Raw genomic sequence first — 16,234 nt, 5'->3', positions numbered from 1 at the left:
ATCAGCAGAAAGACTTTAGGACTGAAATCCCATAGACCTGTATAGCATGGAGACTAAGCATGTGCACCACTGCTCTGTTCACATTGGGCATTTGCAGACTGCCATTCTGAAGACAGCTGGGGTTCCAGCACTTACCCTACTCCCAGTGATCAGACACTTATCCTCTAATCTGTGGTAAACGTTATTAGTTGGAAAAATCCCTTCACCTCTGATGTCATGGCCTTTATTAATAACAGAAGCCATCATAGAGTGACAGATCTGTCATTGGATTGATCAAAATAATTGCCATCGGATCCCATAAACTTGAATGGAGTCTGTTGGGATTCAGTATATTTGATGCTGCAAACTGCACTATTCTTGTTATTGCCTGAAATGAGGTTTATAATGCAGATGTGAACAGAGCTTTATGCAGATGCTGACAGTGACTTGAACATAAGTGTGTGTGTGTATGTATATATATATATATATATATATATATATATATATATATATATAATAGACATGGAGAACTAACTATCTAGTACATACAAACATAGTCTAGAAATCACACAGTAGAGATAGCGAGGGCGTGCTGCAGGTCCAGGAGGCACTGCCTGACTGTATACTGTGCATAATCAATCTTTCATGTCCATTTTCCATTTTGAGCTCATTCCTTTATCTCTTACATCCTGATACGTGATTGGCATCTTGACCACAATATAGAAGGAAAAGGAAGTCTGAAGGATTGCCTGGGGGCGTCCATACCCCGGGACTGGATCTTGTTAGAGGACAGAAGCAGCCACAGCTGCATGTCAGCCATTCAATAGGATGCACCCTAGGCATGTGAGACTGTGTGTATGTCTGCCTGATGTCTGCTTATCCACCGCCATATAGTTCATCTTTATCACACTTGTTCTGGATACAGTCACAGATCATAACATATTGATGTGTTTGGTTTTCAGATGTGGACGTTCTTCAGAAGTTGGGCCTCATGGGAAGCAAGCCATCCAGCCGCCCAATTCCCGAAGGGGTCATACCAATTAAGTCTGGAGTCATTTTGACACAGCGAGCGCGGATAGAGGCTCCGATCTTCGCCGTCATTCCGCCGAGCTTAGGAACGAATCTCACCTTGGTGCTCAGCCTCTGCTCGCATCGCATTAATGATGCCTTTTTATTCGCTGTCAGAAGCAAAAAGAAAAAACTTGAGCTCGGGTTGCAGTTCATCCCGGGTAAAATTATAGTGTACGTGGGTCACAAGCAATCTGTATATTTTGATTACAATGTCCATGATGGCCGGTGGCACAATATGGCCGTTGATATTCAAGGCCAAAAGGTGACTCTATATACTTCTTGTGGGAAGCAAAGAGTTAATGCCAGTCTGCATATAAAGAAAGATGACACTTTGGATTCTGATGGGGTATTCATGCTGGGTAAGCTGAACCAGCAGACTATACAATTTGAAGGTGCTTTATGCCAGTTTGATATTTATCCTTCCGCCAAGGCAGCTCATAATTACTGTAAATATCTCAAGAAGCAGTGCAGGCAAGCGGATACCTACCGGCCGAACCTGCCGCCTCTGATTCCACTGTTACCCCAGGAAGTCAATTTGCCTCCGATCCATGAGGTATTGCTATCTATACGTACTGTTTCCACCATTGCTACTCAGACAGAGTTGTATAAAGCAAACTTGACCACCAATGCCAAAGTTAAGATTCCTTCTGTGAAGTTAACGACAAAAACGCCAGCTTTGCCACCCTCGACGTCTCCAACTCTACATAAAGCTGACACACAACTTTCTTCAAGCGTCTTAACCAGGACTGCCACAATGGCCCTCAGGATATCCGCCTCTTCTACTGCGCCTCTGCTATCGACAACCAAACTCAGTGGATCACCTGGCCAGAACGCTGCAAAGATCAAGAAGCAGCCGATGCCATTAGAAAAAACCACCAAGCAGACCACCTACCAAAAAACAACCACCAGGCCTCCGACACCAACTGCCTCATCTAAGCAGGTTAAGAAAAGCACCGGAAATCCCAGGAGTACAAATACCACCACCTCAAAGCAAGCATTGGAGAAAAGGACTAGTACGCCGACTCCAAAGCATCACACCATGAGCCCTAAGGTCTACTCAACAGCCACTTCAGTACCCTACACAAAACCGGGATTTGGGTTTCATCACACCACCTCAACACCATTTTCTACCATACCTTTCAATCACGATTACCTGTGGCTCGACCCAACTGCATTTCCTTATTTGATGGGTCCTCCTGGACCCAAAGGGGATATGGGCCCCCCAGTAAGTGGAGCAATGTTTTCTTATGTATGATGCATGTAATAAATATTTCTGTATAGTTTAAATCTTACTAGATAATGCTTGACAGTAAATTGCCAGGGGAGCTGATTTAATGCTGGGTCTCCTTCTAAGTTTTCCCTACATGAAGAGCCTCTGGTAATCCACTGTGCATGGAAAACAGTGAAAGTAATCCAGAGGATCATCACAAATGATAAAATGATGGCATATATAGCGACATGTCACAGTGTAACATGGGAAATCTCTCTTCAATAGAATGTCTTCGAGTGGAGCTTTTAATTGCATTAAAGGGGTATTTCTATCTTAGACAGGAGGCAGACTTGGCTGTTCTGGTAACTCCCATATAAGTGCGTACTGACTGAATTCTGGATAACTACTAGATGATTGGGGGCCTGTGTCAAAGCAAGACTGTGGCCAGGAGAATCAGAGTAGGTTAGCAGTCTGACATGCACTTTGCAGCTCCATTCAACTCTGTGGTAATGTCTAAATAAGCAGAGTATGGTGTTCAGCTATGTCCAGAAGTCCCATACAGTTGAATGGATTGGCACTACAACCAACAGCTCCCCTGGGCCGTAGTCTTAAGGCTAGGGGAACAGGGGACCCCTGTTGTGGCAATCAGTGGGGCTTCCAGTGTTCAGACCGATCCAGTAATCTAACAATTATCACCAATCCAATTGGTTACGGGAATACCATTTAGGGCTAAGGCCCCACAGGACGTCCCACAGCAATAAAGCGCTGTGGGGAATCGGGGTGGGAACGCATCATGGTTCTTCCCACGGCGCTTTAAACAAAGTTTGCGGAGTTTTCTTCCAGCAACTTTCTGTTACAATTATACCTATGGGTAAACCGCCAGCATTTCCATAGATATAATTGACATGTTGCGATTTCCAAAACCGCACCGGTTTTGGAAATAGTGGCATGTCCGCACAGCGTTTTTTTTTACCGCAAAGTGGGCATGAGACTTGCTTGAATCCCATCCACTTTGCCTGTACTGTAAAACACCGCAACTTTTCTGGCCCTTGGAGCCTCGGTCTAAAGGGGTTTTCCAGGACTTGCACATTGGTGACCTCTCCTTAGGGAAGGTCATCGATATATGATCGGTGGGGGTGCACGTCAGATGCAGTGCTAGCCCTCTTATATGTATGGTGCTGTGCTTGGTATTCAGTGGAGTCTACAGCACTCACCTGAACAGTGAAGTTTCTTCAACCAGTGCTGTTCTCTGGACCCCAACTGATCACGTATTTATGTTCTATCCTAAGGATAAGTCATCTATATGTATGTCCAGGAAAACCACTTTAAAGCCTGTTATGGAAAAGACATCAGCAAGTAACTTTTTCAAAACTTCTAATGCCTCTTGTTTCATTGGAAATATTGGGTTTAGGGTCCTCTTTCTACATTGTGTTGGGTGATCTAGTATGCTGTCTGTTATATAGTGCTGTAGGGATCGGCATCTTAAGTTGGTGCCTGGTAGAGATGTTAAGAAAAATCGGAAAGCAGTTACTTTAATGGACTCTTCTTTAATCGAGCAGATGTTACATTTGTGGTCTATAAAGGGATTTAGTTCTTGAGTGAGAGCTAGAAAAAGGGATTATTACTGTGGAGTAAATAACCAGCAGTAGTCAGTGACTGTATCATCAGAAAGGTAATGCGAAAAACATGGGATACATACGGTGTAGAATAGGAAATAGCCCCGACAGATAACTGGTGGTCTCACATCCATTGGGATGCTGTTGGACTACTATAATGTGCATCATGCTTTTGAAAGCCCCGTTGTTTACGGCTTGTTATCAGCAAGGTTTACATAATGATTCCCTGATGATGGACCTGTCAGAATATCCGTAGTGGAATAGCATTTATTTTAGTCTATAGGTTTATGAACCTGCAGCACCATTGAACCCGACACTTGAGCCTAGAGAGCCATACTAGTACTGTGTCCTCTCTTGCTAAGCAGTGGCCCAAATACATGTATTACCAGGACATTGCTTGGCAGCCAGTGTCAATGAAATGAAATGAAAAATTATTCCTTAGGGAATCTTTACTGGCATTGGCTATGAAAAGTGATGTGCACACGTGTGTGTGTGTGTGTGTGGGGGGTGGATTTGTTGTTGCTGCATCTTAATTTCCTATATGTAACTGGGCATGGAAGCCCCTTACGGAAGATATGTGCATAGCATGTTTAGTAGCCACACTATAGAGTCACTATAATAGAAGCCACTGTGGATGCCCATCCATTCTAGTGTAGCAACTCAACTTTCTTGTTCCTTTCCATACAAATGAAAGCCCTTAGATATCAGGAGCATCTATAGTACCTTCTTGTAGCTTCTGAGATTTATTCAGTTAGAGGTCGTTGATCTCTTTTTAGTGTAGTGATGCCCATAGTGAATTGAAAATGTAACTTTTAGAACATGTCCACGTGGGATGTTTCTGCTACCGATTTTTGGAAATAATTTTTCTGAACTCTGCCGTGCAAAAACTGCCCAAAATTCTTCAGAATTCACAGGATAGTCTGAGGATTGGCTGCAACTTTTTCCCTTTGTGTTGCAAAGGCTGAAATTTATGATAAAATACTGCAGCAGAAATTGACTCGCTGTGGCTGGAAAACCTGCAACTTGTGTCAATTTTTTGTAGGCATGTAGTGTAGGCATGAGATCTGTCTAAGAGGTGACACTGATGCATGTATTGTCTCCATATTATAGCTTTGCACCCTGGGTCCGCTAACCAGATCTTGGAGCATCATAGATCAGTTGTGCCAGCTTAGGGGGCGTTCACACTAGTGTCGGTTTCCGACAGCTAGTGTCTGATGCTAATGTCTGCAAAATCTCCTAGGATTTAGCCATCCGCTAGAAAAATCGGACATCTTTGTAAACGGACACTTAAGGACAGACACGGACAGTAAAGGACACTACATGATGTCCCATTTAAAATAATGCAAAATGTAACGGACACAGCTAGTGTCCGATGCTAATGTCCGCGCAAGATTTTGCACGGACATTAGCATCAGACACTAGCTGTCGGACACCGACGCTAGTGTTAACACTGCTTTATAATTCAGAAAGCAGATTTTTGAGTTGTGCATTGCCTCAGATATCACCAAGTCTGCAGCAACTAATCCGTTGTATGTCCCATGTGGACCGCCTCCAAAATGATTTCCGCCGTTGTTGTAAGCAATTATGTAGCCTATATTGGTTGTTCATTTGTTAAGTATACAGTAAACCAATGTAAACGAAATAGGGTTTCGTTACACGTTATTATGTCTATAGGCGAGATGTAGTCTGAAATCCCTAGATGAATTTATAGTTCCGGAGCTCCAGGAAAGTGACTCCATGACAGCGCCGTGAGCCCAGGTGCAGCCATAGTGTCCATCAGTTGACAGAATACAACATAGTGGTGCGCACTGGCCGGGGAGTGACTCACACACATTACTGGCAGCCCATACTGGTGAGATCACAGCTCATTTCCTCCTGGTCTCGACCAAGGAATCACTTTTTTTTGTCAATTGTTCAGCTGTGAACATTAATTCCAGGGAAATCCCTAGTACTTTCCCTCGCTGGGTCCAGAAGAAAACAGCGGCGCTCTTATTAACATTTAATGAGTGTTGTGTAGGAGTACGTACGGGCGTCTGTATGGTATCTGCAATCTCTTATGTTACATTATCAGGCTCCTTTATGATGATCTGCAGATGGATAATAATGGGGGGATTGCAGTTATTGTGCGACGTGCACTGCAGTCTGGAAACTGATAGTCACCCCATATGTTCAGGGTGGTCTGCAGATATTTCACAATACGTTATGCCTAGCGTCTATAGCAGGGGTAGGGAACGTACGGCTCTCCAGCTGTTGCAAAACTACAACTCCCAGCATGCATACTGGCACTGCTGTTCTGGGAACTCCCATGGAAGTGAATGTAGCATGCTGGGAGGTGTAGTTTCACAGCAGCTGGAGAGCCAAAGGTTCCCTACCCCTGGTCTATAGCATCAGTGTGGAACGTATGGCTACCAGCAAAATACTTTCTGTATGTTGACTTTCCAAGTCGCATGTAATGTGAACAATGCGACTTTTTTTTCTTTTGCAGTTTTATTGGTTAATTATTATCATGTGACAGCTGCATTATCATCTATTATATATAGAAGATATAATCTATAGGCTACATTGTAGTTGTGCACTGACTATTTGCAGCCTTTTCTGGTGAGCTACGGCTACATAACCAGAACTTTAAGGGTATGTTCACATGAGGCAGACTTGTTGCAGAATTTTTTGTTACTGTCCCATATACATGAATGATCTACAAAAATCCACATGCAGACTGGTAAATCAACCAAGTTAAGATGTATAGAATGGAGTTTTAGTTGCCGAAATTTGTGCAATAGGTTTTCCATGTGTGAACATACACTTAAAAGTACGGTAACTTCGGGCAATCTCTGATTCATGATAAAACCTACTGTTTGGAAAGGGGCTTGACAATTGCATAAGGGCGTCTCAGCTTTATATATGACCCTGCATTACTGAACAAATCCATCTCGTAAATCGAGGCCATATATAAAGTAGAGAAGGGAATATGTTCCCTACAGCTTAAAGGTGGTGTTGCCATGTGTCTGGGCTCTCAAATCCAGCCTTAAAGGGTCACTACAGGGTAAATGTAGCATTACATGCTGGCCATTCATGTAGTACTAGGACGTGCCAGGTATGACGCGGATCTCCTTTATGGGTTATAGAAGAAAATCCAGGATGGCAGACCCCAATATCCATATACTTGTATAGAGTATGATGGCTAACCCATAAAGTGGTTAGAAATGGGGTTGTTGTAATGGGATAGCACACTTAAAGGGAACCTGTCAGCAGGTCCACAGAATGTACCATGCATGTTTTATAGATACAGTCTCCACCTCTGGGCTCTAGATTGGGCATTAGGTACCTCCGATCCCACAGTCATTGTGAATGGTAAGGTGGCTCTCTCCATTCACTTCTATGGTAGATCTGAGAAGTAACTGAGCATGCTTGTTCTATGGGAACTCCCATAGAAATGAATGGAGAAATGCCATGATGGAATGGAGATCCCTGTCCTCCCCCCCCCATTATTTAACATAGGTGAGGGTCCCAGAGTTGCACATTCATAAGTGTCTGTTTTGAGGTCTGGGATGGGAAGACACCTTTAAGCTTTTAATAATGGGTGACAACCAATATGGCCCATACTATAGTTTCCAGCAACCCAGCTTTCCAGACTGTTACCCCAGAGTTCCTAGCATATACATTTTAACATGGACAAGCGACGTGATGGGGTCATGTTTATTTGTGCATGTTTTGTGGCGCAGTTGACTGAGAGGAATATTCCTTTCAGCTGAGGTGTATTTGTCAATATAGTGCTGCCATATTGATGAATTTGCCACAATCAGCGTAGAAGATTAATACTAGTGAATGGCTCGGGCCATGCTAATATTCGTATGTGTGTCCCAGTATGTGAATGTGTTATCATATTGCCAGGAGTTTTAGTTTTTAATACATTTTCTTTACTATTTTATTTGATTACATTGTAAATGTTCATGACCATCATTGCCTCATGGCTTCTCTATGAGTCTTTTCATTTTGATATATCTCAGTGAATAAATACTTAGGGATAGTCTATGTGATGGACAGAAGTAGAAGAGATATGTAGAACAATATCTGGGCACACAACATAATAAGAATGTTATATTTATTCAGCATTACATAGCTTTGTATGTAAAATGGTGGAGCACCAGCTGAGGTGTTTCCCATGGCAACCAATCAGGATACAGCTTACATATTCCCAGTGCAGGTTTGGCAGTAAGAGAAGTGTTCTAATTGGACGCTGCTCACTGCTGCTCTTTTTGTTGCTGATGGTGTCCTTTACCTCAGGGACTGCAGTGATAAAATGGCTGCCCTCCCTGAGACTTCATTGGTTCAGTTGACTGAACAATTGCATTGATTTGAGTCAGTTCCCTCCTTACATAGTATAGGCATATATTTTTTTTATTCAGTGAGTGAAAAATATTCTAGTTTTATATCACCTCTGACAAAAATGGCAGACGTGAGTCGCAGAGGAAGGAAGTCGTGTAAGCATAAGGGTAAGTATTGAGTAATTTGAATAGGAAATCTCAGTAGTAAGTATACTTCTAAATACTACTAAATTCTTTCATTCAAGCTATATGGCTGCCATTATGGCTACCTGAGGGGATGACTTGGCTTATCTAGAATCCTGAATAGTTATACACTAGGGAATATATCAGGATATTGCTTGGTATATATGTCATTCAGGAGTCACAGGGAAATAAATAATGGAGCTGTTAATGGTGGCCATCTTGGTTGTAACCCAGCTTTTCCAATATCAGAAGGTGCTGAATACAATTGTTTTTTTTTGGTTTTTTTTTGAGGGAATTTATTAAGTAAGGCAAGCCAGAAAATTTGTCAAACTTTTGCGCAAGCAAACCTTTACACAAACAATGTAAGACTTTGCCCCCTGTATGCCCTCTTCAGAAAAGTATGATGAAGGATACTAGCCGTAAGCTATGTTCATGTGAGCCAAATTTTATTTTATTTTTTTTTTAGTGAGTTTATCCGTTCCTCGTGCTTCAGTCACTGGTCCACATACAGATCAAGCCCTATATAATGGGGTTTATCTATGTGTAATTTGGTTTTAGAAAACTATTTTCAGCACAAATACGGTGCCAAGAGAGACCATGTCCAAAGGAACTCCAAAATCCACTTACAGAAACCGTTAGTGTGAACATACCCTTATGTGCTGTGTGCACGAGCCCTGATTATTCTTTGATTTTGAGGTTTCAACATGGTGTCCATTTATCAGGACCAAGCCATTCAATAGACATCTCACCAGAAAAGTCGCTAGCCCCTTCAGTAAGCTATGTGCACTGATATCTACTCCAAGCACTCCACAGGCCACGCTTCACACCAGGTGTGCAAAAAGTGAAAGCTGTGTTTGCATTTTTACATTATAAATACCTATGTGCACGTTTATTGAAGCGCCCGGCACAAGCGGATAAGTGAGCTGTTTAATGCCGCCTCCTCGCACAGACTGTACTACCCTCCCAGTCGCAGATGTTGTGTATTAAATCCATATGTCATAACAAATATTTCCATTTTGTAGTATATCCACAGTCGCAAACTGGCTCCTTTTTTTTTTTCTTTATCCCCGCCGTCTCAGCATTTCACACTTTGAAGAGGGAAAATTCACACATAAGAAAACATGCTGGTTCTGCCCAGTAATGTGCTTTACAAGTATGCCGAGGAGGCGAAGCTGACAAATTACCAAGTCGTGCTGTGAATCATGGCCAGTAGTTTGGCATCACCCAGTGGGGACGTCAGTAACCCAGTAAACTTTTGCCATAAACTGTTGCATAAATAGCGATGCCCTAAAATAATGTTAATGAAATCTTCTCCAGGAGTGATCCATAACTACAGGAACCCATAAGTATAATGGAGTGCATCAGTTTTAAAGAGATCCATATTCCTCCATAGGTTTGCACCAGCATAAGAAAAACATGGCTGCCTTCCTCTAGTTACAGCACCACAGCTGTCCATTGGCCATTTCTGGTATTGCAGCTCCGCTCCATGAAAGTGGAGACAACCTTTCTTGGAAAAGTCCTCTGGATTTCTTATAGTGGTGCAACCCCTTTAACGGATTTATCCCATCTCGGTGACCACTTTTTGTATCACCATCATGACCATTGGAGTTCCTGTTTTTTGGTAAAAAGCTTTACTTACCCATTGGATCCATTTCTGACTTTGGCTCAAAAAGCTGCATCAAAATTGCCAGTAGTGTCCCTCCCCCTCAGATAACACTGTGTTTGCTGGGAGAAATATGGTATATGTAATACATGGTCATACCAAGCCCTCCAAAGTGAAAGCTGCACTTTGCTGTGGTTGCCCTTTGTAAGTAACATATTAGAATCCATTTAAAGAGGTTTGCTTCTCTTTGCATATGTATCCTCTAATTGTAGGAAAGAGTGTAACTATCTGATTGGCGGGGCGCTCACCACCAAGGCCCCTACTGATCCTGAGAATGGGGGTGTTTTACCTCTGTCATGAATTCAGACTGCATACAACCAGGCTGACTATAGGACATGCCCCTTGCTGGACAGGACACATGCACACTTCCATTCACCTAATGGGAGTGCCTGTGAGGGCCGCTATGGATAGAGCATAAATATGCTTTGTGGCTACTCTTCTTTCTGGATGACCCCCATAGGCTTTGCCTCATCCATAGATCTTTCAGCCGACAAGTTATAGGGGCAGCTTGAAGAAGTTGTCCCAAATGGACATTTGGTTAACTGTTGATATTAATCCCTTATAAGGAGGACTGATCAATGACAGTCATGTACCTAAAAATATTCACGGCTATGCCAAGTTCAGTTGAAGCAGTGCGCCAATCCACAGCTATGCAAACTACAAGTCCAAGGCAGGAATCTGAGAGTCAGACACGTGTATCTGCGGCAGCTTATTTTTCAACTTGAAAACCAAACATGTGAACAGACCCTTAATGCTTAGACAGACAGTGCAGTAGTAAAAGGGCAGGAGAGGAGGAGCGCTATTTTATATTATGTTTGGCATCTGCTTGACAACCTATATTGGCCTCAGTAGAAATTGTCAAAACCAACAAAACAGATCACCTGGAAGGAATAGTAAACGTACGACTCCTATCCCTGGAAACATTTTTTTTTCCTTAAAAGGGTGTAGAAACAATTGCTCTTGATGTTACTGCATTCATGTTGTTTGTTCTTGGCACCTATGGCTTTATCCACCGCCTTTAATATAGAAATAATTATGGATTAAGAGTGATTAACATTGGTGTAGTAAGGTGTGGTGTCCACAGTCCTGCGGCAGTACATCTGTACATACACACATCTTACAGCAGGTATGACTAAAATAATCCATCACTTTTTATAGTTTAACCCTTTATTACAGCCCAAGTTACTGATGTCAGAATACACTGCACTTCTTCAGAGGTTGGATTGGTTCCCAGAGGTCAGATTTGAAAGGTCACGGGGCAGAAATAGTAGTCCTGCTGTGGGAGGCAAGGAGGGTACCCAGAGATAAGAGGCTGTATTGCAGACTTGACAGAAGTGTAAGGATGTAGGAATTGAGTAGAAACAGACCCAAACAGAATCTTGGTAAGAGCTGAGGTGTAATATGATAGGAGATAAGATCTCCTGCATCATAGGAGCGAGGGGGAATCTGTGAGTCAAAACAGAGCATGGAGCAAAGATGTGCACTTTGTATATAAGGGAAGATGGTGGCAATGTCATGAGACATCTTCAGTCCTATAACACATAGACAAGGCAGGAATATGTGTCTTCATTGGCCACCATTGATGCTCAACTATAACTTCATATTTATGTAAAGACATTTGATAGAAGGGAAATGCCATAGTAGTTAAACTATAATAAATGGGAATTCCAGCTGCCAGTGATCCCTCATCCATGGGATAGATGGTAAATGTTATCAGTGGAGGTCCCATACAACTAGTTCTCATAGCCCCCACAGAATGGGAGAGTACACGCACCACCACTTCTTCATGCAACACCTCCACCCTAGTGGTTGGGGTTCCACCAGTTGGTCCTCACAAACGTTTATCATCAATGTTAATGGCTGGAGGAATATACCTTACATTTAATCTGGTGTAACCTGTACCCTAAACTTGTGATTGTGACCTAATATACTGAGAATCATGAGAATCAAATTTAGTGCAAAAGAGTAACACATTATGAGCTACTAAATTCATTCAGAAGTGTGTACAGAGAAGCCTGTGCATATTACAACTTTATCTTTAAGGTTTGCATGCAGCAGGGGCTATCGGTGGCCGTCAGGCTGTAGCTTTAGGTCATCACATAGACTTAAGGTTGATACTTATGATAGCTATTGTCTTTAGTGATACATTATAACAACCCTCAGATATAAAAGTAACACTGGGCCCACACTCCAGCATTCTGGTGGTCTTGTCATCTGTCATGTGATTACTGAGGCCAATAGACAAGCAACATTAGGTGCAGAAACTCAATACTACCCGCCTGTATAACTGTCTTTAGGATCGCAGTGGCTGACTTGTGACAATCTGCAGTAAGGTCTAAAGATGTAGCTGCACAAGATGCAACCTTACAAACTCCAAATTATATTATTATATGTATGTATTATATATATGACCATATGGTCATATAATATAATACATATAATAATATAATGTATCACTAAAGACAATAACTATCCCATCTTGGGATTGAAATGACTCTCAGGGGCCAGTATGATCATATTGTTGTGTTATATTCTAAGAATATGAAAAACCAATAAAGAAAGAAATGCAAATTAATGTCCGACTGACATTTGACACTTTCAGACTTTTTTTAATGTAGATTGTGAGCCCCATATAGAGCTCATAATGTACATTTTTTTTCTCCTATCAATATGTCTATGTAATATGGGAGGAAATCTATGCAAACATGGGGAGAACATACAAACTCCTTGCAGATGTTGCCCTTGGCAGGATTGGAACCCAGGACTCCAGAGCTGCAAGGCTGCAGTACTAACCACTGAGCCACCATGTTGCCCCTATCTCATTCTGACTCTTCATGTTTGTTGTATGATTTTTTTTCTTTTACTTGCATTGATCAATTTTATTTTCTTTGCAGGGACCACCTGGCCCATCAGGACTTCCCGGACCATCTGGGAAAAGAGGTCCGAGAGTAAGTAACCATAGTTTCATCCCTTTAAAGTCTGTGTTACTCAGTATTTTACTTATCAGATGTTACTGACAAGTCTGAACTTAGAAAATGTTAATCATGATCTGAATCTTTGCTGTGGGCAGCTTATTTGCCTGCTTTAGTTTCTATGTATGAGATGTAATGAATTATCATCATCAGATGTCTGGCAGAGAAGCAGAAGGATACTGTATGGGTACATACTGTACATGATGACTAACTTATACAGCATTGTAAATGGGAATTTCCCTCTACATCTTGACAATGTATTCAATATGTATCTGTATTATATGGTCACATGAGCTGCACCCTAAATGTACACCAAAAATATGCATCTATCTATCTATCTATCTATCTATCTATCTATCTATCTATCTATCTATATCAGACGTAACTGCCATTGTACTTTGAAAGGAGACTGATAGAGGGTAGATTGCTTAACATGCATTAAGCTGGCCATACTCTGAAGGTGGCTATCGGCTGACAGCTATTCCTTTCAATCCCCTAATACACATCACATGCACACTCAGCTTAGCCAAGTGTTCATATGTATTCTTAAAGGGAGAGTGGATAAGCAGCTGCCAGACATCTCTGGCAGTAACTTATCTTACTAGAGAACAAAAAGCATGTTAAAATCCAACAGCTAGATTCTTCTTTTTGCCAACTTATGCCATTAGGAAAGAGTTGGGAGCCACTCATACACAGATAGTTGACCAGTCTGGATGCATCATATGAAGAAAACGTGACTTGCAACACAATAATGGGTTCTGGAGTTGGTCTGATGTCCTCTCCCCTCCAGAGTTCCACAATGTCTTGTGGTGGGCCCAGGTCTCTGAATCCTATCTACTGTCGACAAGGGGTCCAATGCAGAGGCCCCGTATAATAGACTATATGGAGAGAGGTTATCCTAAATGTACTCTTTTTAAAGGTATTCAGCTTGCAGCAAGTTTAGAGGAACACTCCATGCAAAACTTGTGTAGTTGGTTATGCCAAATCAGGTGATGTATCATACCAAGCCCTCAAGCCTAGGCATAAAGCAGTCGATCAATTTTGTCCAGATTATGAGGGTTATCTTTTTAAGCTAGATGATATCCTTCCACTTGACTCCTGTATAGCTGAAGGGAAGTGTCAGTTCCTTTGAATGCCACATAATGGCTTCACCTATAGATTGGCGCGTAATTAAGCAAAGTTGCATTAATAATAATAAGATTGTGTTGCAAACAATAAGACTTGGCCCAGATCTCACAAATTAATCCACAGCTATGAAATTTCCTCAAATTAACAAACATTAATAAACCATCAATAAGAATAAATGATTTCACTCCTTATTTAGTTTGGCAGATGCATAGAAAATTCCAAAATAACACTGTAGGTTCAATCGCATATTTGTTAAATGGTGCAAACTGTGTGTCGTAATTCACTGATTCACACAATGAGGGGCATTTATAAATGTCAGTGCTGGTAAACACATGGGTGGTGCCAATACATTATAGTTGTCATCTTATTTCTAGTGCAGGCTGGGTAATAAATCAGGCATCTGACTAGTTGCCATTGGTGACTCTACTGTTTTGCCCTTGAACTAGCCTGCATAAATGTCCTCCTTTGTCTCCAAGACCAAGTCATAGACTAAACTTCTTTGTCGTACTGTAAATGAATCTACTACGAAGCCATAAGGTAGAAGAAATATTTAACACATGTGTGCAGGATTCCTGCAGCATGTAGCTGTGTAATATGTCCTTGGTAACGGCCTGTTGTAGCCATGAGTCAGTAGTGGATTCACAGTTCAGTCTTCATCTCCGCTCATAGCATTGGAAAGCTCCCTTGGATGAGTGTGGGGTTTGGAAAGTTTTCTCATAGTTCATGTCCAATGTTTTATTCCCTGGACTTTACTGCAGACATATTGTAAAAGGGTGAGGGGAGAATCAAATCTCAGAGGATGTAGTCCTTGCGTGCAATTTTTATTATGAAGAAAGATGATCTAGTGCATGCAGATGTACACAAGAAAGTGACATTTCTTTATATTTCTTTGTAGTCCTGTGTAAATCCAGTGCACATGCTCAGTCAACACTCTCATTCATTTCTATGAGACAGATTTAGATGGTCATCCTAAAAGTCTCATAGAAGTGTTGGCTGAGCAAGCACCCTACCATGATAACTAAGGTACTCACTCTTCTGATAGGTGGCGCTCCCACCAGTCCGACCCCTCCAACAATGAGACACTGCTTATTGCTGTGGATAGGTGATAAAACAGTTTTCTCACTAATGACACTTAAGGCTGGCCATGCCAATTAGCTTTATGTCGGCCCACCAATTTCATGGTAATCGGTTAACCATTTAATGTTTGTGGGGCCTCCTGACTTTTCCCTTTCCCAGGAGGAAAAGGGACATGTTGGATGTCAGCATGCTCCATCCTGTTGTTGTCGGGGAAGGAAGGGGGGATAAGCCACTGCCAGAGGAGCCTGTTAACGGCTTCTGCCCACTCTCCCAATTTGAAAATACCTGAACGTTCTTCTGAGCCAAGCATGCATGCGTATAATGGACTCTGGAAGAATAGATGTATGGCCAACTTTAGACTAGGGGAGTTGTAGTCTAGTGTTTTGCATTCTGGAAGCTGCGGTGTTTACACCAGACACTGTACTAGACAGTCAAACTATTCCCAACCTTTTAGGAAATTGGCTAAGATGTTGGTAGGTTGTCTGTCTACAAGCTTGTTGACACATTTTGATAACTAGCAGAATTGTGCAGTAGTATGATACAGGCTGTAACTCCAGCGGAGACCATTCTTATTCTAATACCAGAAAACCACTGAAATCTGATCTCAAGCAAAGTAACCAGTCAGAAATTGTTGCAGTTTAGCACATGTGTGTATTTGCTCTTGTTCCTGATATTAAAAAGTGTATACATTTTCTATTTTTTTCTTTTTAGGGTCCTCCTGGCCCTCATGGAAATCCTGGCCCACCTGGATACTCAGGTCCAAAGGTCAGTATTTATTGTCATAAACTTATCTAAGGCAGCAAAAAACATCTATTTACAGTGTATACTATATATTTTCTCTGTGTTATAACAGCCGCCTTCACCTCCTTTCCCATTCAGGTGTTTCCTGGTTACTCTCAACACACAAAAAATGACCACTCAGCCCATCATTTGCTGTAGTCCTGTGAGTGATTTGCTGAGAGGTCCTTTTTTGTTTGTTTTGAATGACCAAAAAATAGATACTGGCAGGG

General features: G+C 41.8%; 1 protein-coding gene across 1 annotated transcript in view; it reads left to right on the top strand.

Moving 5' to 3' along the window:
* Window positions 1-16,234, top strand: part of COL27A1 (collagen type XXVII alpha 1 chain) — a 219,851-nt gene that overhangs the window by 21,426 nt on the left and 182,191 nt on the right. Inside the window, exons 3-5 of the mRNA XM_075259238.1 lie at window positions 942-2,275; window positions 12,942-12,995; window positions 15,936-15,989. Of these exons, the coding sequence (XP_075115339.1) occupies window positions 942-2,275; window positions 12,942-12,995; window positions 15,936-15,989 (1,442 nt within the window). The remainder of the gene's footprint in view (window positions 1-941; window positions 2,276-12,941; window positions 12,996-15,935; window positions 15,990-16,234) is intronic.

This window comes from Leptodactylus fuscus, chromosome 11, assembly GCF_031893055.1.
Source record: "Leptodactylus fuscus isolate aLepFus1 chromosome 11, aLepFus1.hap2, whole genome shotgun sequence".
In the NCBI taxonomy this organism is placed as follows: Eukaryota; Metazoa; Chordata; class Amphibia; order Anura; family Leptodactylidae; genus Leptodactylus; species Leptodactylus fuscus.
The sequence above is the reverse complement of the archived record's forward strand: the minus strand, read 5'-3'. Positions and strand labels throughout refer to the sequence as shown.